Source organism: Myzus persicae, unplaced genomic scaffold (genome assembly GCF_001856785.1).
Source record: "Myzus persicae strain clone G006 unplaced genomic scaffold, MPER_G0061.0, whole genome shotgun sequence".
NCBI classification, from domain to species: domain Eukaryota; kingdom Metazoa; phylum Arthropoda; class Insecta; order Hemiptera; family Aphididae; genus Myzus; species Myzus persicae.
Window position 1 is genome coordinate 240,036 of NW_019100803.1, and position 26,495 is coordinate 266,530.

Here is a 26,495-nt window from a genome sequence, read left to right on the forward strand (position 1 = left end):
TCATAATAATTATATTATTACATACAAATAATTGGTTCAATAACGCGTTATGCCAATCGTTATTCTATTAGGTACGATGTTGCACAATCTTATTAGGATTTTAATTGTACAGTAATAAGGTGTACCATTATATACAATTCATTTTAACTACTTGAAATTGTATAAAAAAATATTATATCTAGCTATTGTTTGAAAGCAATCTAGTCCAAATTTAATCATAATGACCTATCTATAGATTATCTGGTGAGTTTAAGTGCAAATGACTATATTATTATACATACTTTTATGCATACATATTAAATTTATAATATTCTCAACAAATACTACAATGTGGGTTACTCTTGAAAATTCTAACTGTTAATGGTCATAATTAATACAAAGTTAATTTTTTTTCTTAGACAATGCTTTCCAAGTACACAATTTGGTGTGTGAAATAGGTACTTCAACGGTGAAATTTGTATTAATCATTTTTAGTATTTTTCGGTCATTTTATTGGTTTTAATGCATACTTGTACCACTTAGTACTTAAATAATTTATTTTTCTTGGTGTTAAAGTTTTTTGGATTTTTCTATACAATAGTTGATGGTCAATAGTTCTATGATACTTAGCCGGGTCCATTGATAAAATTAATTAATCAACTTTCAGTTTTTTTTTTTATCTGACCTATTATCTAGTCAATTTTTGTAATTTGAAAAATAAACGATTTTAAAATGTTCTTATTTTTATGAATTATGGAATTTAAAATGAAAAGTCTAATATTTTACAATATTTTATACTTTCATAAAAATAATATAATTTGTTTTTGTATTGATTTTAGATTGAGTAGGTAATCCATAATTTTAAATTACATACTTGTAATATTATTAAGGTATATAGAGTAGATGGTCATTATAAGACGTTTATGTAGGATTACAAAAACAGAATAAAAGTTTTTTTTTATTATTTAATGTTTGGGAGCATTTTAAATAATCCAAATATAATATGTGGTTCGTAAAAAAATAATTTTTCAAATCTTTTGTTACAAGTTGAATACCTACATATTTTATACTTATTTATTACCGGCTCAAAGTATGTAAAATATTTTTATTTAAAATAATTTAAATAGCTTCATGTTGTTTATGTAGGTAATTAATAATAATTTTATCCATGAGAGTTTTCTACCGGAGATTTTTTTCCAAAGTACTTATGCCTGTAGGTAGGTACCTACCTAGTGTCAAGGGAGATTATTTTCCGGACATTTTTATTCAGATTACCCCTTTCATTATACCTTCGTGTCACTATTGGGACTTACCAATTCTGATGCGGAAATTGTTGAACGAGTGCTCGTTGACGTATGCCAACTGTTCGCGGAGTCTGAGCGCGTAGTCGGCCATGGCCGTGACGTGCGAGTACTGTTTGCTGTCGCACGTGTGCCTGGTCAGTCCGGAAGCAGCCATGTACGTGGCGCCGGTCGACTTAATTTTTTCGATGCACTGGAAACGTGGTTCGCTGAGCAGCTCGTCGAAGTCGGCAATGATCTCGTTCAGCAGCCGCAGACACTCCACTCCCTCGTTGTTGGCTTCCAGTTCCACGTAAAATTCGGAGAAGTTCGGTATGGAGGCGAACATTATGCACACGCTGTCACATTGTTCATGGTATAGTTCCTGCGACAAACCGGAAGTTGTATACAGCGTGCATACGAAACAACGATCGTTGCAATAATATTATGTCAGTATAATAATGCTAGAGTAGCACGTGAATTTGCGCCCATAATGATTGACGACATATTCTGGCCGCAGAATGTAGATTATTATATTACTATACACATATACAACTACAGCTGCTGCGTTGTGGGGTAATATGTTTTTTTCATACATAACATATAATGATTTATAAAATAATATAATATATTGTAAATCATAAACATTGTATACCTACACATCAGAAAAAAAATCTAATTTCTATAATATAGATATGAGTATTATAGTCGTATAGGGAGTGTAATAAGTTTGAGCTTTTTAAAATAATTTAGCTTAAAGAAAACTATTCAATGATAGATAATTAATATTACAATATACGATCATTATCATCGTTTGATGCGAAAGAAAATATCAAGTTCTTAAGATTTTGTGCTACAAATATTATTATGTTTGTTTTCTCTTTCACAACCACTCACAACATTGATATAACGTATAATATATTTATATTAATTCTCTTTTTTATTACTTTTGAGTAATTTTTGAATAAAATCACTTATTACAAATGTTATAAATGGTTAAATTTTTGAGGTTTTGATGTATTGGTTTTATAGTGTATTATTATTTGAATTTAAAAATAAAACACATGCTTGTAAAATATACATTTAAATATTTTATTGAATGGTTTTGGGACAGTATTTAGTCGCATCAATAAATGCCATAAAACCAAAAAATTATTTTCTATAATTTTTGTAATGAGTGATTTTACTTTAAGATTATTCTCAAAAACATAGAAAAAAATATAAATGATTTTGAGTAAATGCGTTTTGTCTATATTGCGCAGGAGCCAACTTCAATGACATCAGAGAGAGAGAGAGGGAAAGAGAGAGAGAGAAAACAAATAGCGCACTGATATCCTCTTAATGAGTATACAAATATATGAATAAATTGGAAATACCGAATAAAATAAAATAAAAATTCACCAATTATAATGGGGTAATTGTCTTAGTGCAAATAAATATTGATATTGGTTCTATTTGTACTTTGTTAAAATTGTCTTTTTCCTATTAAATAATTATCATGTAGGTATTGTTAATCTATTAATATATATTAACCTATATTAAATCTTATTAAGTAATAAGAATTAAGTGTTAATAGTTTGCAATATGTTTTTTAAACTGTACAATTCAAGCGCAATTGTACCTACACTTTTTAAAACGTCAATACAAAAAGGTGCGCAATCGCGTATTGCGGTATGTTGTTCTGTACGGCATCGACATAATGTTTTAGGTACACGTGGTATGCTTTTAACTGGGTACATCAAACGGTTTAGCGATCACCTGAACCGGAAGTAATGATCGGATGAATGTCAGTTTTTTGTATATCTACACCAATCGTTTTTAATAAATAAGTCGCAATACGAGTGCCTACAATTTTGTTCATATTATGGTATTTTTTATTTTATCCAAACCAAGGTGAAACGCATTCTATATACATTCTTTTGTACTTTTTGTTTTTATTTAGCGAAATTACTTTTTTAGCTTCAGCCTCTGCTTGTTATTTCACCGGGTACTAATCATTTCTAAACATATTGTGTAAATCACACGTTTAAGTAAAGAGGAAGTCTTAATTTGCTTGACTATTTGAAACATTAATGTGCATCCAGTCAGTACTACTCGATAGCGAAAATATCAATCAATCAATTTAGACAGGACAACAAGTGGTTTCAAACAATAGGTATACACTATACACTATACGTTGTATATTATAAATGGTTTTCTACGGGAAGCTGTGAAAGTGGCGACTCGAGTAACCTTTTATTTAAAATCATTTTAAAGGAACTTCGGAGGATTGTGAAAATAATGCAATAGCGGTATGTATACTGCTTAAAGCCATTTTTTAGTATAAATTGTTAATTACCGGCCATGCAGTACAGTTATACAATTTTTGCTAAAATGAGGCCTCAAACAATATAACTTTTATAGTACCAATATTTTTAAAAATGTAATTTAATAAATTAGCTATCAACGAAGTATTAACTAAATAATATCACCTGTAAAAACTTTGGGGAATATTTTAGTTGTACAGTTATGGAATGATTATTAAATAATTATGTTTTGTTAACATTTTGGATTGGTTTAAAATACAACTTAATAACTTGAACCTAAAACACTATTAAAAACAACAATTATTTTTTAGTAATAATAAAGTGTTAATTCTTTTTAACTCGTTTTTTGTTATAAATATATTTTATAATTATACTATTGTTAAATGTGACATTTAATTTTGTTGATAGTTGTACGTATTTATGTACAATAATACATACAATATTGAACATTTATGCAGAGTACAAAAAATATTACTCGCTGACATTTTGTAGTAGGTACAATAGGTACATATTACATTTTTATAACAAAACTTTTGTGTTATTCAAAAGTTAGACTCAGACACCACATTTTACCTGAGGCCCATTCTTAATTAAAAATAAGACTAATGAAAAAAGGTGTCATATCCATCCCTTATATTATTGTTATATTGTAGACAAAAATATTACTAACGTCAACGGGTTTGTCCAAAGTCAAAAAATGTTCGGCAACATGAACCGGCAGAATGTTTGCTAAAAGTTTACGGTTATAAGCTTCTAAATGTTCCATGTCTTCTTTTTCCTCTGAAAACGAATCAAAAATATATGTTGTTCAATAAATGTATAATATTACATTAGGTATAATTACAAGATTAACAACGTAAAAAAGATGTATTGCTCACCCGTAGCTTGTAATTTCCACAGAAAATCTAGTCGTGAAGTAACTTCGGTCTGCTGTGCTTGCAGAATTAAAGCAACAATCAGCCCCAACATGACGACGAACATGAGTATGCGAATCCAATAAGATTCTTCTATAGGCCTGTATGAACAGAAAAAAATTTTGGGGGTTTAAATGATCCGAGCGCTGGTAAGTTTATACGCGAAGAAAATCGATAAGGTATATATAAATACATATTGCGTCTGATTAATGAGAGTGGGAATAATTAAAAACATGCAATCGACATTTCGCCACAAATTGTAAGCATAAATCATGTGTCATATACTCATATCCAATAGTTATAACCAATTATGATATTAGGGTGATATAATAATGATAGCATTTATATCAAACTAACATAATCCATTAGGTATAATATGTGTGATTTAGTTGACAACTGCTGAAAGCATTAAATCGAAATCATCAAACAAGGTTAGACAAAATATGTAGACTTGAAGTATGTTGGCTTTTTTCTAAGTTAGTACTTAAGATAACTGTTTAGAAATAAAAATATATTTTAAACAATTTTTAGACTAATTTAAATTGTATCTTCTTTGTATTTTACCTACATACAATACTTCCTGTGTTTCGTGACCGTAAAAATATTGCTAAGAAAATATACTAAACATCGTTTAAGTAATTTTTCTACTGAAATAATAGTTATTTATTTTGGAACCAGTGAACCAATTTAATAAAATATTGTTCGTTTAATCATCGTCTTTTTTAAATCTCAGTCAGATTTTACTGGGAACCATAGTAGACGTAGTACGCAATTTTCAGAAGGTACCGGAAATTTGTTTTTTGTTTCATTTTCGTTAGCAAATAATTGTAAAATATATTTTGTGCCTATGTATGATGTATCCTATACCTACTATACTGCCATAATATACTCTCTTCAGAAAAATATTGGCAATTACGTTTTTAATTTAGTATCAAGTTAAACACAAACCTTTACAAAATATCTACCTATTCAAAGAAATAAAAACAAGTCAGGCATAAAAAGTAATATAATGACGACTCAAAGCTTTTTAAGTTCAAAAAGATATAAAAATAAAATAAAAATAAAAACGAAATTTATACGTAGATTAGAAAAATAGGGATGACTCAGATGAGATATAATGGTAAAAATATTTTCTTTGAAGTATTATAATGAAGATAATAATTGTCCCTCGCGGCCATGCCTTATTATTGGACAGTAGATTTTTCCGAAATTAACTAATAACATGTAGATTTTAAAACTCTTTTATTCAATCGGATATTTGTGATGAGTCTTCTTAAATAATAAATGATGTTTTCGTCTTTCACCACATCTTATTGCCAATACTTCTATCATACACAATAAAAAGTCTATGATTTCTGTAGTAAATTTTCTTAAAATAATAAATCACACGATTTCAAATTAAATTTCAAAATAGGTATGTTGATACTTTTTGAGATCATTTTCAATTGAATAGTTGTTAGACGAAACGGTCAGTGGAGTGCTCAGGGGGAGATTTTAATGATTATGAGCACTCTCTCCCCCGCCACCATTGATCCATAAATCCCCTTTTTCGTGTTTTTAGTATTAGCATAACAATTCACTTAAATTTATAATTACTAGGGTAGGGATTTTGGAAGCATCCGAATTCTAAAAGAAAGTCCAAATCACATGCGTCGTACCCACAAGTTTAGTTGCCAATTTACCATGCATTTATATGCATAACTTAACCTTATTTTGGACTTTTCTAATTTAAAATAAAACGTATGTATAGGAACGCTATTATTTGGTTCTTACAACTGATTAGATTCTAGATTGAAATATTTTTAAGTCCGATTAAAAAATTAACCAAACTCTATCTATTATAGTGAAATTACTCGAATTATGTTGGTATGTAAAAAAGTTAGCATATTATGTGTCGTTGACGACAACAAAATAAATAAAACAATTCCTAATTATATTGACAATATTGTGCAATACATTTGTACATTTATGACATTGAATGTGACAGTGTAGACAATATTATCAATATTATACGTATTTTATTATTATTATTATTGTTTTTTATATTTATTACCATTACGTCACAGAATTTAGTCCGCTAAATAAGTTGAAAATCTTTAATGTCTAATTCAAAAATTGTATTATTAAAAAAGATGATGTACCCGATAATTATATTATTATTTATTATTGTTATTATATTTGCCGTATTGGCATAATTTATTATTATAAAATATCATATTTATTATTTCATTATTATAATATATGATAAATAATATATTCAAATTGTGATATTCTATGCCCAAACTGTAAAAAAAATCTCCACCAAATTTTACAATATTATTATTTTTATCAAGTAGGTATATATATGTAAAATACATTCACCTGATTACCATAAACTTCAATATTTTTATTTAATATTCACAGTGTCACCTTCTCCAATATTTATATATTTTATTAAAATGTAACAAATGCCTTTTCGGTGGAAAAATAAGTTAAATAATAATAAAGTAATTATTTTAGAGTAAAATTATATTTAGCATGAAATTTGGTCACACTCCTCTAACTTCCAAAAGATGGCATGAAATTCGGATGCACTGTAGATTTTGTAGCATTTGTATATTTCTTATAAAATGCTTAAGAGACAGCAGAGTAAGCTTAAAATTTGTTTCATAGTTCAGATAACCTCAGAAATTAAACTATGTATTTTACATATTTTGATATTTTTGAGATTTTAGTGCTATTTCTTGTTTTTAGAAATAGAACATTTCGTCCTATTTTTTAATCAATATTAGTCATATTTCATGAAATTACATTTAAATAAATGTGTTTTTAACTATTGTCTATTTTTAAAAGTAAATATAGATTAAATAAAAAGGAACGAATACACGGCATTATTTCGTTTTAGGTACTAGATTTAATTTTAAGCTTTTGTTATCTTCTGATTTTGATGGTCCCCTTTTTTATCATTTACGGCTGCGATTATTAACGAACGATTGTTGATAGCGTTAGTTATATATTGTATTAATACATCTGAGTGTAATCGTAGTAATCGTAGTAATCGTACCTACTATGATTAAAGTTGTGTTTTGGGTTGAACGCGTTGTTGTTATTCTTTCTAGCACCTTAACTTGTGCTTAACTTTGTTTAATTTTTGCATATTTTATTGTTTTTATTGCATATTTTTAGCACATATTTAGCGATATGAAAATAATACTATAGTGCATATTTTTGCAATTTGAAGTGCTATAAAATTCCAGCCCTGATTATTACTTATAACATCCCCTACCAATTAAAAATTCCTGGGGATGCTACTAGATGAGGTCTAAAATACGAGTATATTTTTATTTGATATTAATCAGTCTACATATTTTCTGATAATATTATTATTTGAACTGATAACTCTTTTTCAAATACCTATGTTAAATGTAAAAAATAAGAACATTTTTAAGTTTAACCAGTAATACTGGATAGAAAATAAAATCCAACTTGTCAGACGGGAAAAATGAATTAAAACTTCTACTTCACAATGTCTTGTTTGTCATTTTATTAATTCTGAGAAAAATTAAAGTTTTAGTTACTAATTATTTTGCAGGTTTTACATTTTTGTTTGATGTAAGTATGTACATACCTGATACCTATCTCGGAAAACTCTATAACCATGTTAATTGAAACGTTGTATCAATTTTATGATATAAAGAATACATAAGGCTTTTAATATTAAATTGTCACTTTAACATAAGGAACTTTTTGCCAAAGCTAATCTAAAAAAAAAATTAAGTTAATGTTCTTTTTTTGTAAAATAAAATAAAATATCTCAAACAGATTAAACAGTTTCTTCAATTAAAACTGTAAAATATGATATATACTACATTAAAAATTAAATTTGTCTATACATTTTGTCTCGTGTATATTACCGATGTTTATTACTTTGCAAGCTAATAATATATACAGAAAGGTTTAGGGAATTGAATGATGCCGAAAAGTCCAAGATGGACATTAATATTACAATTTTGGTTATTCAGGAAAATGATTTAAGTTTGACAATTTCTTATGGAGTAGTTGTTCGTAACTGCCGCTTAAATATTACTTAAAGACGTTTTTGGTTTTTTTTCAATACAAATACACGATTAGTTTAGAATTCTATAACATTATTAATTATATATTTGAATCAGTAGGTACTGTATAATTTGAATATTATGTTTCACTTTAAACTGAATGTTCTGTAAGTGCCATCTAGTGTTGACGATAAATGTCGAACTAACTGCAGTGTGGTATTTTAATAATATATAATAATCTGAACGGAGACTGAAAATGTAAATTTGTAATTTACTGTAGTATATATATAATATATTTTAGTATTTAATTTCTGTATAGACTGTAATGAATGTTCCAAAGATATTTGTACCACGACAGGCGACAGAAACAAATCTTAAAATGTAAATGTTTTCCTAATAACAACCCTCAACATATGTTTGTACCTATATTATGTAATAATTTTGACTTATCCGGAATACGAAAATATTTAACTGATCAAATATAATATTATAAAAACTGTTAGTCTGTATAGGGTCAAATCACTTACCTTTGGTTTAGAAATATGCTGGAAAATATAAAATAACAAGACGATATGAATATCAACAGGGAGAGTTTGACTAGACTGATGAGCACTTGGTACACAGCAACCAATATCATCAGGATGATAACGCACACGGTCAAGTACTGCGGAAAAGTAAGAAAAACCGAAATGTTACAATAGTAATGTGATACGAACGGTTATATAATATTTGATGGGCCGTGCAAATGCGCCATTAGATTATTACGTTAAACAAAAGTTGACAAGTGCTCTCCTTCATGATTGGATTTTCGACGACCAATACCTCGGTGGAATTTCGGTTTTGTTCGTTGAAGCACACCTCCAGTTTGTGTATGATCTGAAAATAAAGCAACGACAGGCGCTCATGAGTCGATCATAGTACCTTGCCCATAAAATCGTGAAGTCGACCGAGGTCTTGTACTGCGATTATTTTATTAAAATATTTATAACGGCGTATAGGTACCAGCGGCGTCATGGAAGTCAGAAAGCAACAGACGATTATGGCCAGGGCCAGCGATTGAGCTATGGATCTGTTCTGGTTGATCGTTTGCGACGCTTTTTTCAGAGGTTCCGTCATTTCCTTAAACAGACAAATAGGCAAAGTAGAATATTGTCACGTCGTTGGCCGTACCCGCCACAGCTGATATGTAATTATATTTGTTTATGGCGGGCTTACACTTACCATCAGGCGATTGCGAAAGATTACGGCCGCCGACAGGACGATCGTCAACCATCCGACTATTAAACATCCCAGTAACAAATAGGACCTATGAGAATTGAAAAACGGAAAGCATTATTACAAACTGCGCTCTGCGACATCCATGTTGTGACAACGATTATACATCCGGCCGTGTAGCTAGGTGTCAGTGACAAAGTTATTGGTGAGAGGACGAGGAGCTTTATCATGTGTAATTAAACATATTAACTGTAGACTGTGCCTACTACCACGGAATAAGTTAAATTTGTTTTTACCCCAAAATTGTTCATAATAAATACCTAAGAGCATTGTTATCAAAATAGCATCTACCATCGAAAAAAAACCCTAGATCGACCACTGATGGTGACTTATTAGTTATTAATAATATAATATACTTACAGCGGTAGAATTATCACGTGGCCGGCGGTGATGGCCGAATATATACACACAGTACAAGTCATGTAGGTGTAGAGCATCCGATCGGGCACTTTGCTGTACTGCGTAACAGACGGTAATAATAATATTATACCAATTAGTTCGCAGAACATAATAATATCATGTTATTATATTGTTAATATTGTCATTGTATAATATTGCAGTGTATCGGACCAGTGACCCGGTCAACCGCTAGTCTCATATTGCAATACATATAATAATATATAGTTATGCAGTACCATATATATTATGATATTATCGGTCGTGCATTATATTTATTTAGGCACTTACGATTTGTTCGATGTTGGTGTCGCGGAATTTCAACGTTATCGGATAGCAGTACTGTGATTTGAGACGGTCGATGCTCCGGGCATCGATGGCGCACAACAAGTATTCGTCTACCTCGCCGTGGTTCAATTCGGGTTCGTCTTTGCTGAAAACAAAAGGAAAATACGCGTTAAATAGCTCGACGCATTATCAGATACAAATCACTTAGACACAAGTCATTACGTTTACGTTCTATTTTCACGTGTTTCTGTATCATATTATAGAGGCAGTTTTGCACATTTTGCACAAAAAATGTAAAATATTACACCCAGATGTTAGAGTACCTATACCTATCATAATTTTTAGATAGATCCTTATAATAAAGAGAGTCACTATATGGGGTGGCTAAATTTATTATTTTGTCCATGCTACTATTGCAGACAAATCGCAAAAACAAATTTGTAGACATGATTAAAAAAAAATAAAATAATAAATGAATAGTTTAGTAAGTTTCTATTAAGTAGGTATTCGTGGATTTACGAGTTGACAAATTAAAAATACATAATTCTAGGAATTCTTAATGAAAATAATTAGTTTAATTTTAAATAGTTATTTGTGATGAAATAAGGCTCTGAATTTGTTACGTTGACATTTTAAGTTTTACTATAAATAAAAGTAAATATTCAATTTATAATATACACAGATTGTAATATACAGTCTATGCAAGTATATTATCATATACAGTACATAGTTATTAGTGTTATATTCTATTATTTGTATTTATTAAATAAGATGTTCTGTCTGAATAATCAACGAATAGGCATTAGCTATTAGCTAAGCTTAGTTAAAACTAAGGTAGCAAGAGACTTGATATTTTGTTGGTTCCTTTGTGCCACAATTTAAGGGTGCACTAAGAAAGGGATTTTAAATAATCGTATTTTAAACACAGGTTGGAAATTCGAATATTTATTTATTTTTATTCATACTTAGTTACATATGGTTGCTATTGGTACAGAAAATAGATAGTTTTATACTTTTAATAGGATATAATACATCATGTTCAGTATTGTATATTAGATTTTTGGTAATTTATCATAGAAACTTGATTTAAATACAGTCGGCAGGGATTTATTTGGATTTATTTGGAGATCTTTGCTTTTCTAACGGATAATTATATATCACCTGTTTAGGGTTACCTACTTATCTCGTAGTTTTGAAAAATTGTTTTTTTTTGCAATCGAAAAAGGATTTTATTTTTTATTATTACTAATATCTGCTGTGATTTTGAAACGTACAGGAATAAAATATGTAATATTGCAAGAAACACGCACAAATGCATTTAGCTGTCTGTTTGTATGTTTGTCCGGGAAAGGCTTCAAAACAGATAAACCAATTTTTACGGAGTTTTCAGAGGTATTTTATGATATAACTGAAAATGGAAAACTATAGGTAGGCTGTCAACTATGTCTGTGCATATTTCATGCAGTATTGCATTTCAATTTTAATATTTTAGTATTTTAAATATGTTAATTTAATAAATAACTAGCTGTATATCCTAACTTCACCTGTGTTAAAATTAATCAATTTATCTATCTACCGTGTTCAGTTTTTCAGTTATAATATTAATCATCGTTATTGTGTATGTGTCTATTATGTAATTCAATTGGAGCAAAACGGAAAACGATATCGATGTATTGATTAATTTTAACTCGGATGTAGTCTGGTATTTCAGCTGGTATCTATATATAATATATATTATAAACACATTAATTAAAAAGTTATTTGTGATAATAACCATTATACAAATATACGAGTATAATGCGTTATAATTTATAAATCATTAATATATAAATTGCATTATATTAATTTATTATGTTAATAATAGTCTTACAATTATATATTATACGCTCATTGGCGCATATTACATAAAAAAAAAAAGGCCAATTAATTTTTTAGCATTATTAATTATTAGTAATTACTATATATCTGCCTGCATTGCTCGTTTGTAGGGATAAAAAATTTATCGCAATCAGCACGTTCTAAAAAGTTTATTGCCAGTAGGCAACGGTAGCAATCTCATGGTATACATGCATGTAACAAACTTCAAGAGAATAGAACGACAAAACTTTTAAGAACTAAGTAGGTACATATATATTTTATACGGGGTTGAAGTTCTAAATGATGACGAAGCATCAAACAAGTCTCTCTAATGAAAATTATACAATTCATTTCAAGTTCGGTTTCCTTGTTGTATTCACCTTGGGTACAGACTTAATAAAACGTTTCATATGCGATCCAGCAGCGTACACTTGCAATTTGCATTATTCACTAACTACATATAGTTTAAGACTATAAATTAGTACCGAGGGACTCAACCCGTGGCCCTTAAAGCCTTTTTGCCCCCCCCCACCTAGAAGACTTATATTAAAAAAATATAAATAATATTATAATTTTTTTCTTTTGGCGGTTATGTAAGTGTTAATTGGCCCTTCAACTATAAAAGGTTGGGCCACCCTGAATTAATAAATTTGGATGCCCACAAAATAGCATCTATCTAGTTAGGTTATGAATACATTTATTAGGTCATAATGTTTTGTATCATCGGTTTATGTAAAACAACTGATATGCTGATATGCAAGACAAAAAGTTGATCGCAAATAATATTGAAAGCTAAAGCTTTGTAACTCTGTATGGTTGTATTGCGTTCAATTTACAGGGGTGCAGGTACTTCCAAAGTCCAACAAAATGTTATTCTGCAAGAGCTTGCACTGTTATACTAACAGGAAGTGCTGACGCGAGTCATCTGTAAGGGTGTCAGCTGACGTAATGTGGATAGTTTACTCGTTCACATGAGGTGCCTTCACAGCTCACCGTGAAACGTAATCATTTATAATTTGTTCACCATATTTTATCACTTTATTTTCCAGTTATTATGATGACTAACCCATGTTGGACACAAGGTCCGAGTATATAGGATAGAACTCAAATATACTGTACAATAAGCAGTAAAAGTAAGGTGTTAAGAACAAAAATGATGGTTAACAACTGAATAACAACTAGATAACCACACGGTTCAATCGATCACAGTTCTAGAACATTTTTGAAGAAGTCACGTTTTACGATGAGCTGTGACGTAGCTTTATTGTTGTATAGATTATATTTTGTGAACGTTTAAAACTTTTCTATATTGTGGTTAATAGAGGCCACAAAACAAATTGTATAAGATATTATTTACATCATCAGAAGTGGTTATATAGACTGTGGTGCTTAGATTTAAAAAAGAAAAAAAAACGCCAACAGCTGATCTATATCGACTGATGACGATCGTCTCCAATGTATCGAGATTTACGATCACTTTTCACTTTACTTAGTACACGATTAAGTACTTTGGATAAATATAATACTGTTAAGTGCCTTAATATTATAGCTACTATATATATAGACATAAAGTTATAATGAATAATGTATAAAAGTCGATAGAAAAATCAAACAAAAATACTAAATATATAACATTACAATAGATAATAACATAAGGATTAATAACTACTATAAAATCGATTTATCGTGAATATAAATTTGTTTTTTTGTGTACCATTCGTACCTATTTCATCATCACAACACATACGATATATTTATAGGTACTTAGTATTATATAATTCATACTAGAACGTACACAAATAATGTAGCGCTACAAGTACAGGATTTCGGTATGATCATCATCATCCAGAACGCATGAACACGCACTCGGCTCGAATTTATTATTTCGTGTAACCTATATAATATTATTATTTTATCAGCCGGTACATGCGCCATGCAAACTGACTAATTGCAAAACCCACTCAGTCCATCAAGAGAGCACAATATTTAAATAGCACCTATAGGTATAAAATATATAGTTTAATGTTGTACTTTACCATGTAAATGTATTATGGCGTTGGTTATGTCCCATGATTCTGAATTCTTTTGATATATTGCCATTGTGAGCATGACCAGGACTCTGTTTTTTGTAGTATTGAGATACCTAAATAATAATAAAAAAAAATATAGGTATAGTTGTTTGTGGAGAATTTGACAAAAAAATAAAACTAATTTGGTTTTCAGATATTTGTAGCTGACGAAATAATACCTAAGAAACACTTAAACTTAAGTTATGTTACCAGTGTAAATACGCACATAAAACTAACGTATTTATTTTAAATATAAATGAGGTCTAATGGTTAATACTGTATAGGATATTAAATTACATTTTAAATCACTTTTGTATCGACTTGAAACAGATAATGCACCTTGGAACTAACATAGACGAATTTAGGAGGATTAATCGATAATAACGTAATTTTAAAACCTAAATATTTAATGTCCGTTGATTTATAGAAACGGTTTCTTTGAAAAGATTGGACGACACAAACACTGGTGAATAAAATAATTTAAATCTGTATTTTAGTGTATTAAATTACAATGTATGAATTAAATGGTTTTTGTTATCATATGAAATTTCGTTTTATTCAAATTGATCTTCGAAATATTGAGAGGCAGGCAGGTACTTCAGAATACAAATTATATTGACATTATTTTTGTAAATATAAACTGATGAAATCCTTACTTTTTTATACGAGATATAGAAATAACAATAATTGAAGAATGAATATTTTATAGTTCTTCGTAGAAAATTGAATAAAAAATGAAGACAAGAAGTACAAAACTCTTTGATATTTTTTCAATTACATTTTCATATTTTATAGTATTTTATTTTCTATTCCATATTAGTCTCATCGGAATTATAAGGTATTTATTAAATTAATATTATTTAGTAATATATATTAACTCAAACAAACTGTGAATATACGATTAGGTTTCTGTAATAACTATTTTCTTTGAACGTTGACGCTTACTTATTTAGGTATTCGCTTATAGTAAGATATTATTTCAAAATGGTTTCAAACTTTAAACGTACATTTACAGAACTTTAGAATAAATTCAACTCGGTTTTTGACAGTCAATAGTAAATAAGAAAAATAATCATAATAATTAATTAGGTATTTAATGGTGTTTTTTTAATACTAACGTAAGTTGTTTCCGGCGGAACTATTAGGTACGTTTCAATGTTGTGGTCCTTTAGAAACGCATTCCGCTCACCACCGTTGCCGGGTTCCACTTGGTAAGCGTTGCCCAAGTACTTGAGCGTGTCCGCAGTAATGTGTATTCTCCTGTACGCCAAACGACAGTTTTCGGGGTTCGAAAAACTATATATTATACCGAAAGTGACAAAAAAAAAAAAAAAACGATCTATCTTACCCGGGTATGCCACCGCTTTCCATTTGATTCGCCAACGTCACGTCGTTCGACCACACGTCGAACTGCCATTTGCAGAGTCCCAGGACGCCGCAGTGCACACGACCCGAGTGTATTCCTACCCTCATGTTGACGTTGACGTCCATCACGTCCCTCACCAAACTAAACGGTAAAGCGGTATAAACATCTTTTGGAATAAAACAATTTCCACTAACGCTAGCCAACACTTTTTACTCATCATTACGCTTAATGACGCGACAATGTGCACTCACGTGATGGCGTCGATCATGTCCAAACCCATCTGGACGCAACAGTTGGCGTGGTCAGGTCTGTGCTCGGGCAGACCGCTCACGCAATAGTAACAGTCCCCCAACAGTTTGATTCGCAAGCACGCGTTTTCTTGAGCCAATCGGTCGAACCTATACACAAACCACCAACAACATATCAATATAAACGTTTGTCGCTTTTCGTATCGTATCCGACTACTGTGGATTGTTATATAACGAGTAAAACTCCATGCAATTTTAAGCCGATACGGCGTTTTTCGTATATCACCTCGCAAACAATTCGTTAAGTAGCCTTACGAGCTCTTGAGCTGTACACTGATCGGACAAACTAGTGAAACCGCATATGTCCGCGAACAAAATGCTGTAATAGTACAATAAACACATTACTATTACAAACACTTCGATTAAAACAATAAATGCTTAAAAGTTAAATTACTATTAAATTATAACCATACGCTGTTGTTTATGAATTTAAATAAGTAGGTAAGTACCTGTACACGTAATTCAGGTACAGTTTAAACAACCAGATTGGTATAGTAATTATGCTGATGAGTGTAAAACTTTACCGATTTTCAACACTCATTATTTCATAAACGAATTAATTAAGAGTTAACGGTGGTTTACTGGTTTCATCAACGAACACTAAACGTTTTGTGTGGACAGTTTACTACTGTTAAAATAAATCACTAGGTGCCTAGTGAAGAAACTCCAAGTAGGTCTTGTTGTTTGAGTTTGTTACATGAGTTATTTCACTCCCAAAATTGTATTTTTTGGATAACGTTTCAATTCATACTGAAATAACTTTGGCTTTTAATATTATTTGTATATCCTTCAGTTTGTAATGTTTGAAAACAAAAAGATGTTCTATGCCAAAGTAAATAAATTATAGTAGAATAACTTAAATAAAAGTTTTATAATGTTAATTTAAAAATAATAATTGAATTACCTCCTAGTGATTTTTTTCTAAGAAAAATATTATATTAATACTTGTACTTTCTTCTGTTAATCAGTTAAGACTTATTGATTTTTATGTAGGTTTTTTTACGATGTTAAATTGATAAAAAAGTTATACTTTATTATAAACAATTAAGTTAAAATGTTTTAGAATATTATAAAAAATGAATCATAATACATGCATAAATATATTGTTTAATCGGTTTTATAATAAATATATGATAAACGCCTGAAAACATATCATATTATGGTATAATATTTAGTGTTATGATATGATTAATTTGACTTTCAGAAATTAGGATGGTTAAGTATTGAGTAATATAAATACTGCTATTTTGTAAATTAAAAGAAAATATACTAGTAGGTATACATGTGTACGTATTAAATGAATAGATTATAAAATGCATTGAAACACGTTAATATTGTGAATTTATATATTATAAAATTAACTATGGTATTTTATTTTTGAATGACACTCAACTATGATAATATTATTATTGTAATATTGCTGTAGCGGTACACCAATAATTACAGTGGCCTATATTTACAGCGAAATCAATTATGTTTTAATACTATAGATACCTGACATTCTCGTGCTTTTGTATATAAATCTTGTGGAACATGCTGTCATGGCGTTTACCGGCGATGTCGGCCTTCATTTCCATAGCTACATGCCGGGGCAGCACTGACAAAAGCAGCCTCTCCTGTTTTTAAAATACTTTGACGTGTGTATATGGGACGATTTTTAAATTAATTTTTTCCTCAGTACCTGTTGTTGATTAACTTTTTGCGTAGTCAGTCTCGCCTGGACGCATTGTCTGGTCTCCAAGAATGCTTGTCTCTTCGCCACTTCGTTCGGGTAATGCATCATTACACCAGTCACGTTTGTGCACGCCAACAATAGCAGATTAATGAAACTCTGAAATTCAAAATGTGTTCTTTTAGGTGCTATACATAGACAGCTGGTCTTGAACTTGTAGCCCATAATCGAGTACAAAAACCGATCGAGAAGGTCATTAGCGTGTTTATATTAGACCATTATAAAGTTCGGTCATTAATTTTAAATAATATTTGAATTCCGGATCGAAGATTATTATCATTGCGATTGTTATTAGTCTAGGTATTATTATAATGTATAGATGCGGTTAAACATAAATGTTTGGTGTATCCGAGGGTGAAGTATCGCACACATTTTTTTATGTTCAAGACAACTATTAATTAAATATATTTAAAACGGAAAAACAAAAAAAGCTAGATGTATATTTTAGTTACCTGTTTTGATAGGCCTTGTTCCATGGACAGGGTGAATATCAACTGCGATAACATGAAAACAGTGCCAGCCACAATAGCGTACTGTAACTTGACCGGCAGCAAACTGTAAGAAATGTAGACGAACACCAACGTGGGCACGGTGACGGCTTGGGATCTGGTCAGCACGCCGAAAGACAACTCGATCAGCAGGAAAGTGGCCAGCACCACGTAGGACACGAAACTTAGGTATACTTCGTTCAATCCGGACCGTGACACTATGCCTATTATGACTGGTGACAGAGTGCGGGCGGTACATTATACACGTCGATATAGTAACAGAGTGCAAAAAATCGTACATTTACCCTGGGGATTCAAACTTACCTAGGTAAATAAGTATACAGCACAACAGTAGCAAGGAACATTGAACCTGAGTCTCGTAGTCGGAAAGGACGACTGCTATGGCCATACACGTAAACAGTATGCATAACAGCACCAACAAATGGACCATGTGGCTTTGGTTGGTTCGCAGAAAATATCTTTGGTAGAGCATTTCCACCTGTTAATACACACATCGAGCACGTGCAGTGCATACAAGGAGACTATAATATAAGGTACTTTGAATAAACGTATGTATGGTACATCGAGTAGGTACCCAGGTATATTCCGCCTACCATGTAATGGTATACGTTAAGTAGTATAGCATATATTATGCACGTTTCAATTAATCGTTTTGCTATCATCAGTAAATTTGTCTGTAAATAAATGAATTTATATAGTCTCGTATATTATTGACTCAGCAATATTCTAAGGTTGAAACAAATTTCGCTGGAGCGTGCATTGCGTGGGATGACGCTTTTGTTCGCATTACTTGGTTATTATTTAGTGTACAGTGATTCGAGTTAAGATTAATCCAAAGACTACAATCACGGTTATACTAATTAAAAACCAGCATCATATTATTATGCGAATGATTTAGTAGCGATAAATTATTCAGCGACATAGAATTCATACATAAATATTAATAACCTCGAAACTATCTCAGAATTTAATCTTATAAGATGCAATACATACTAATTTTATCCTAAATATACAGTTATTATGTTATTATAATTTTAACAGAAAATCCATTATCTATAATCCGAGATACATTGTTACATAGAATATAAAAGTGTAAGTCAACAATTAATATTCATTTTTTTTTTTTTGAAAGTGCATATCAAATGACTTAACTATTATAAAAATGACGATACCTAACCCGACCTAATTGTCTTATAGCAAATAACACATCGGAAGGAAATAGTCAAACAAACAATAATAATATGTATAAATATTAAATACGATTTCCCCATTATTAAATTTTATCCCTAGTTATTGTGAAAAACTACTGTACTTAAAAAATATTATATACACAAATATTGTATGCAAATTAGGTTTATTGAATTAAAGTAAAAAAGAGTATCTTTAGTGCGAATAACTACAGATAAAATAGAGCTGTTGTAAGTATGTCTTAAATATTATTTCAAAGATAAACTTTAAATTAAGTAATTGCCTATATTTAAATGGAATAATATTTTATTTTGTCAGTTACTGTAATTTTGGCTAAAGAATTTATTTTTAACTTGAGGGATTTAAAAAAGTTTCATTATAATTGACTTTTGTCGTTCATTAACAATTAATATGCTTTGTTAGGGAAGATTATTCATGAGAATTGTAATTTTTAAGGGAAAAAAAGTTGTCATAAAATATTCACTGTGGGTAATATTAATTGTACCCGTTATACAATTCGAGCCAACGTCTGAGTAACGAGTTTGGGAGTTTGGAGTTAAAATTAAAAAAAAAAAATGTATCTCCTGACCTGTAAATTATTGAACTGATGGGATGAAGTCAACAGCGTGGTGATCTTTTGGCAACATCCGAGCTTGGAAAAATCGCGCAGAATGTCTCCATTTTCGTCCGTCAGACCGGGCACGAACTTGTTGTTGGGCGACAGTGAAACCCTTTCGCACGCGTCTGGCTGCTGATCGGATTCCGAGTAATTGACTGTTTCGCTGGCACCTCGGCTCTTTAACACAACATTTCGTTTTGCCATTCAATATTCACGTCACAGTCGACGAGTTCGCGACGACCGCGACGGGAACACATTATAATAATACGGCGTCATAAAATAATAATATATTAATTAAAAGCGGGTTCGCGTGATACTTTATATTATTGTTACTTGCAGCAGCTTACCGCGATTCTCACGGCATACGGTTACCACCCATACCTTGTACACTATACCTTCGATACACGAACATACACGCCCTCATACCTCTCCGTCTTAATATTATCTGCGTATTATAGGTATCGTGTGCGGTACAACACTGCTGCAGTCGTTCGTTTTCGTTCCGAAGAGGACAGAGGAATAGTAATTACAAGTATTATGATGTATGTGTATATATACATATAGGTGGATAGGTATTACTGTATTAGATGTTCTGTTCATGGCGAAGGCAATTTTATTGTGTTCGTTCGACTGTGCCCTATTTATGAGTAATTATTATTTTCGAATACATGATAATCGTCCAAAATTTTAGTTTGTATAATAATATAATATGTGCCGCCGTAATAATTACACCGTTTAAAATATTTATCGTTTCAAACGAGGCTTAACTACGTTGAAACTTGAGACGCACATAAAACACGCGGCAATCGCAGATTTTAGAAGCACAAAACAAAACAAAACATTTGCTTACCAAGTAAAATAAATTATATTTAGACTAATATTTTACTAGAATATAACATTTAAGTATGAGATAACACCTATGATACGGTAGCAACTGATATACCGACTAAGTTGCAGCTCGACTATTGTACATGATCGCGGGCTTATATTTTAACTGGCACTGATTAGACTGTAATATTAATTATACATAGTTATTCAAGTATACATTATTTAAAAAAAAATGCATAAAAAAAAGTTAGTCTCAACAATCAAACAATCAAGATGAAACATTAAATTATTAATTTAGACGTGAAATCTGAATTAGTATAATGTGATTTTTCGTCTGTAAGTATACGGATTTCTATTGTTTTATTTTAGGAGCTATGCTATTATGCGCACTAATGTAAAACGAACAACAATTTAAGAACAATTTCGTTTCATTTTTATTAAACAATAATAAATATTTTGTTTGTGATGACAGTATGCAGGTTGTCTGATCAGACCATTCTATTACAACCTACAGGCAATATAATTTTCAAACTATTTATCTTTAAAATCTGAGTCTTGCAAAATGAGTAAGTACTATAGTTTCAGATAATGAAAATTGGTTTTTTGAATGAGTTGATTTCATTTACAATTCACAAACAGAAAAAAAGTTAAAAGTTGAAATTTGTTGATTGTTTTATTGATGTTGTAATGTAGTAACAACTTACAAAAATAAGATTTAAAGAAAAATTAATTACAAATAAATTTATTGTTGCGGGACAAAAACAGTGAGATATTCTGCACATATATAATAAAAAAAACAAATTTCATATTTAATTCCTTGAAAGAAGCTAATTAATAATTGTAACAAAATCAAATCATATGGCTACAATAAATTGACAATTTAGAAAGTTTAAGAAAAAAACATAATATATACATCATTATAAACGAATTATATCCTTTTATCGTTCATTATTAAAATAAAATATTATTCACGGATTTTTACGTTGGTAGCTAAAAGTTTCGACGTCATTAGTGGCATTTCGGGAAAAAGAAATAAAATGTTGATGAATGAAATAAAAATATAAAAATATAAGAATAACTTGGACACGCATGTATGATAAAAAAAAAATCAACGTATTCTGAAACTATATTGTTAATACTCTTATGTTTTTTCATATTAAATCTGATTTTTGAAGTTAATTTGTTTATGTTAAAATTGTCTATACTATATTTTGCTTGTATTGCCTGTTTTATGTCATTGAATTAGATGATCTTACAGCATAGTTTAAATATTAAAACACATCATGGTTTATTAATTATAATTAATTCACAATCTTGAGGAACTATAATTACCTATATGATAGTAGTGAAAGTTCGAGTAAATTCTTTAGGAATTTAATTGATAAAAAACAATCAATTAAAACTTTTTTTTCTACGAAGTCATAGAAAAAATCAGTTAAGTGTTTAAATCGAGATAACAATAAGTAGGTAGTTACATTTAAATTGTTTACTTACTAATATATTAGTATTTTTATTCTTATACTTTATAATTCTTGAAATCGTGGAGGTGTCTGTTATCAATACTTAAAAATTAATCAACTATTCAGTAATAATTCAGTTTGTTCCGTTTTTGTTTAAAGTTTTATAGTAAAATCTTGAAAAATTAAATTATGCGGTGATCATAAAATTATAGACATGATAATAACTTACCAAAAACAATTGTTTATCATGTTCAAAATATTGTTAATTTTAGAAATGAAGGTTTATAAAATTGATTCACAATAACACTCAGTAATAAAATAATAAAAACAATATGAAATAAATTAATACCAAAAAAACAAAAACAAAACAATTTTATTATGATCTAAATAATTAACAAACTAAACAACAATTACGACAACGTTGCATCGGATAATTGTTTTAAAAACTACTTGATGTGAAATTGTTTTTTAACGAATAAAAAAAATCAATGAAACTGAAATACTTTACACGTGATGTCGAAACACTAATAAACACATATACCTAAGCCATATTAATCTTAAATATGGGACATAACCATCACACACAATTCTACCAACCGTGTTATGTTATTAACTGTTATTCGGATATGTTTGTCAGCACTTAAGACTAGATAATGATTAGTTTTGTTAAGTGCCTTTTTATACTTGATAGTTCAGTAGATACATTATAAAGAGTTCGAATAAACTTGAATCATCAATTAACAAATACTCCATGAACGTAAGAAGAAACAATACTGTAATACATCTATAATATATGGTATGACATTCAATACTCGCGCAGTTTATTTTAATGAGGTTAATAAATGTATATATTAAGTAGAACAGTATAATATTAGAGTGAGTATTGCTTTGTTAATCTATCTCAACCCATTTTATTTTACATATAAGCCCAAACATTACTACTGTATCTGAAAGTTAAAACCACCTTTTATCCAAGAACCTTTTAATTCAAAAGTTGGATTCAGATTCCGTCACTAGAAATCTTTAAAGATGCCTCAATTGTTGGTGCAGAGATTGAGAGACCTGAATTCAAAATGATCAAAATAGATATTTTCTTTAGTCTGTTTTTCGTGTTCTATCATTAATAGTTAGTTAATATAAAAGATTGAGCCACATATCAAAATGTTTATAATAAGGACTTTATTCGGCTTTGCGTCCGAATGATTTATTTCAATTTCAGATATTGGATGAACATTTGTATTTGCTAAATATATTTAACAATCTCGTTTATATTTCTACGGATTATTCAGATTTTAAAAAATAACTTATTTTGTTCAACAATGCTGTTCATGTAAAAAAAAACCCAACTGTCCAATTTCCTTCATCCTTCTAGTGCCTTTTGTACGGAAATAAAATTTTCAGTTTCAAACTTTCAAACTTCAAACCTTCTACCTGTTGGGCCAAATGTATTAGAACTTAGAGGGCAATTCACCTGTAAGCTTCTTACATTTTTAAAAAAAGGTGTTAATTAATTAATTATTCATATCATTTGGCCTAGAAATAAATACAAATAAATGTATTGGTTTTTTTTTTTATTGAAAAACTACTGAAAAGTTCTGAAACTTATATCATTGTAGTTCCACCTGTTTTCAATAAGCAATCTATGTACCTGCTTATAGATAGGTTTAATCATGAGAGAAACGTATGGGACACTCTTTTTACTCGAAAAAAATATGCGCACACAACATCAAACCCGAAAAATAATCTTTCTGTACAAAAACTTAGTCAAAATAAATTTAAAACTGACCAGTAGATTATCTTGGTTCCGAAAAAAATAGAAAACTATTGACTTTACTAGTTATTGAAGATTATTATAGCAATACATTTTAAAAATAAAATATATCCATTATTAAGAGCAATCTACATCAAATATATAACGTTTATACGCTCAATAATATGTTGTTTGCAAAAAACAAAATAAAAAATGTTTAAGGTAAAATTCGGTTTGTACTGTTTGTAGTGAAAAAATCATTTTGTGTTAATTAAGATACAATTCACAGATTCGTACACATTGTCGAAAAGATCTCAAATAAAGTGTCGTAAAGTCATATTTTTTTATGCTTATATAACGTTATTAAATACGAAGAAAAGTAAATATTGTTTTAAAATCTTTCATTTTTATGATTTTTGAACTTTAATAACTTTTTTCAGAAGAATAATTATATGATCAAAATAAAAAATAAAAAAATGTTATGAGATGTAGTAAATATTTTTTTTTATATTATGCTTAACATGTTGATGTATTAGACAAGACTGATGTTGTTGCCCGAATGGTTCTTACGCACGTTGAGTGGTTTTTACAAACAACGAATAGCTGCTGTATGGATTCCTTTTAATACTGCCTGTCCATTGTACAAAGATAACCCCCCAAAACTAATAACAAGAAATATGCTAAACGGCAAAACTTAGTACAACATAAAATGTATTATATGAAATTATTTAAATACACAGGGTAACTGATGATAAAATTATGAAAAAAAAATTACCAGAATAAAATAACAGCAATAATTCTGAAATAGAAAAAAAAATGAAAATAATGCATTAAAGCAATATAGCTGAATAAAAAAAAAATTGTTTCTCAAAAAGTAATATCTTTAACTTAACTTTACGTGGAGGTTATCCATGGCTCACAGTCGACACTCACTACACTTATCATTATATGTTATAGATATAACACGTCTGTACACAAATGAAACATAAAATATTTTTACATGTAATTTTCATCTGAACAACTTATAGAATTGAAAATTGTTTTTTTATGTACCTATTCATTTTTAGTCGAAAAAAGTGTGATAAATATACTTTAAAACCGATGATATTATATTCTTATTATTTGCATATTTCCCCAAAAAACATTACTAAACATAAATTTTAATAGAAAATAAATAACATAATATCACACTTTAAAGTTATACATTAACCTTAAGGATAAAACTGACAAAAAAAAAAGAAAATGTTTTTCTTCTTAGAACTTATTATATATTAATCTGTTGTTCGTTAAATTGATTGTAAATGTACTTTTTCAAGGATAATAAAAATGATGTTTAAAATAAATCACATACATTATTTTCAGTAGAAATTTAATTTGTTTCGTTTTTTTATTTTTTTATAGGGTAATTATGTATACAGTTTATCATAATAAATATTTATTTTGTAAATATTATGTATCGTTATTTTTTCTTTTTAAAATGTAACGCAGGTTGTTAATAATAATAATAATTGTTTCAGGGATAATCGGTCATGTCAACTTGCACGTCATTATATATTGTACATTCGATCGATTGTTCATAACAAAATATATTGTTATGGGCATAGTTTTTAATTTTACCGAAAATTAAGAGGAGTAATTAATGTTATTGGTAATTTGAATTTTCATAAACCACCCTCAGATCTAGCTATATATAGACATTGTGGCAGCGTTTCCGATGTACTCGAGGGCTTTCGGTGATAATTTATTCAATTACATGGGTATTTCCTCTCTTGTTTATACATATTGCATAACCGCTGGGCAAAAGTTCAAAACGCACACACACTCCACACACATTAGTGCTCATCAACGTATATTTGTACGTGATAATATAATATAATATATTATTTATATATTTATATAAAACCGTTCTTGTATAAACCTTGTTCATTTAGCTGTCATTGTGGCCGGTTACATCAATCATCACCCTCATGAATATTTTTTTTTCTACAGCAATTTTCATGTATAGAAAAAAAATCATCATTATTATTATTATTATTATTACTTTTACCAGCAATGGTGTTGGCGAGTCGGAAGCTGTGGAAAAATGTTGGTAAACCGCCCAATTAGTGCGTCTTTGCGTCTGCGGCGATGATTCCATTTCCGTTATAGATTCTTCTGCTGTTTTGCGGTGTTGTCGAAGGCTCGTCCATTTTTTTGGCGTTCTCTGTATGAGACAAAAAAAAAAAAAAATAATAGAAAACAATTATTATGACTTATAAATTATAGTATATAAGTGAACTATTCACTACAGAGCTTTGGTGACGTGTAGGACATTGGTAAGCATATTATTAAGGTCCC

The 26,495-nt window shown here is 29.6% G+C and overlaps 1 protein-coding gene across 2 annotated transcripts in view; it reads right to left on the bottom strand.

Moving 5' to 3' along the window:
- LOC111026186 (adenylate cyclase type 5) overlaps window positions 1-26,495 on the bottom strand; it is a 125,095-nt gene that overhangs the window by 2,421 nt on the left and 96,179 nt on the right. Inside the window, exons 4-23 of one of the 2 annotated variants that reach the window (XM_022304213.1) lie at window positions 26,206-26,361; window positions 20,091-20,297; window positions 18,617-18,791; window positions 18,257-18,525; window positions 17,754-17,903; window positions 17,567-17,688; window positions 16,299-16,391; window positions 16,016-16,162; window positions 15,747-15,905; window positions 15,517-15,658; window positions 14,366-14,472; window positions 10,476-10,617; window positions 10,149-10,246; window positions 9,735-9,819; window positions 9,516-9,632; window positions 9,279-9,389; window positions 9,041-9,177; window positions 4,444-4,580; window positions 4,236-4,345; window positions 1,293-1,644 (exon numbers count right to left, since the gene is read on the bottom strand). In XM_022304213.1, the coding sequence (XP_022159905.1) occupies window positions 1,293-1,644; window positions 4,236-4,345; window positions 4,444-4,580; window positions 9,041-9,177; window positions 9,279-9,389; window positions 9,516-9,632; window positions 9,735-9,819; window positions 10,149-10,246; window positions 10,476-10,617; window positions 14,366-14,472; window positions 15,517-15,658; window positions 15,747-15,905; window positions 16,016-16,162; window positions 16,299-16,391; window positions 17,567-17,688; window positions 17,754-17,903; window positions 18,257-18,525; window positions 18,617-18,791; window positions 20,091-20,297; window positions 26,206-26,361 (3,016 nt within the window). Of the gene's footprint in view, window positions 1-1,292; window positions 1,645-4,235; window positions 4,346-4,443; window positions 4,581-9,040; window positions 9,178-9,278; window positions 9,390-9,515; window positions 9,633-9,734; window positions 9,820-10,148; window positions 10,247-10,475; window positions 10,618-14,365; window positions 14,473-15,516; window positions 15,659-15,746; window positions 15,906-16,015; window positions 16,163-16,298; window positions 16,392-17,566; window positions 17,689-17,753; window positions 17,904-18,256; window positions 18,526-18,616; window positions 18,792-20,090; window positions 20,298-26,199; window positions 26,362-26,495 lie in introns of both variants that reach the window. The other variant, XM_022304212.1, reaches the window with a different exon arrangement.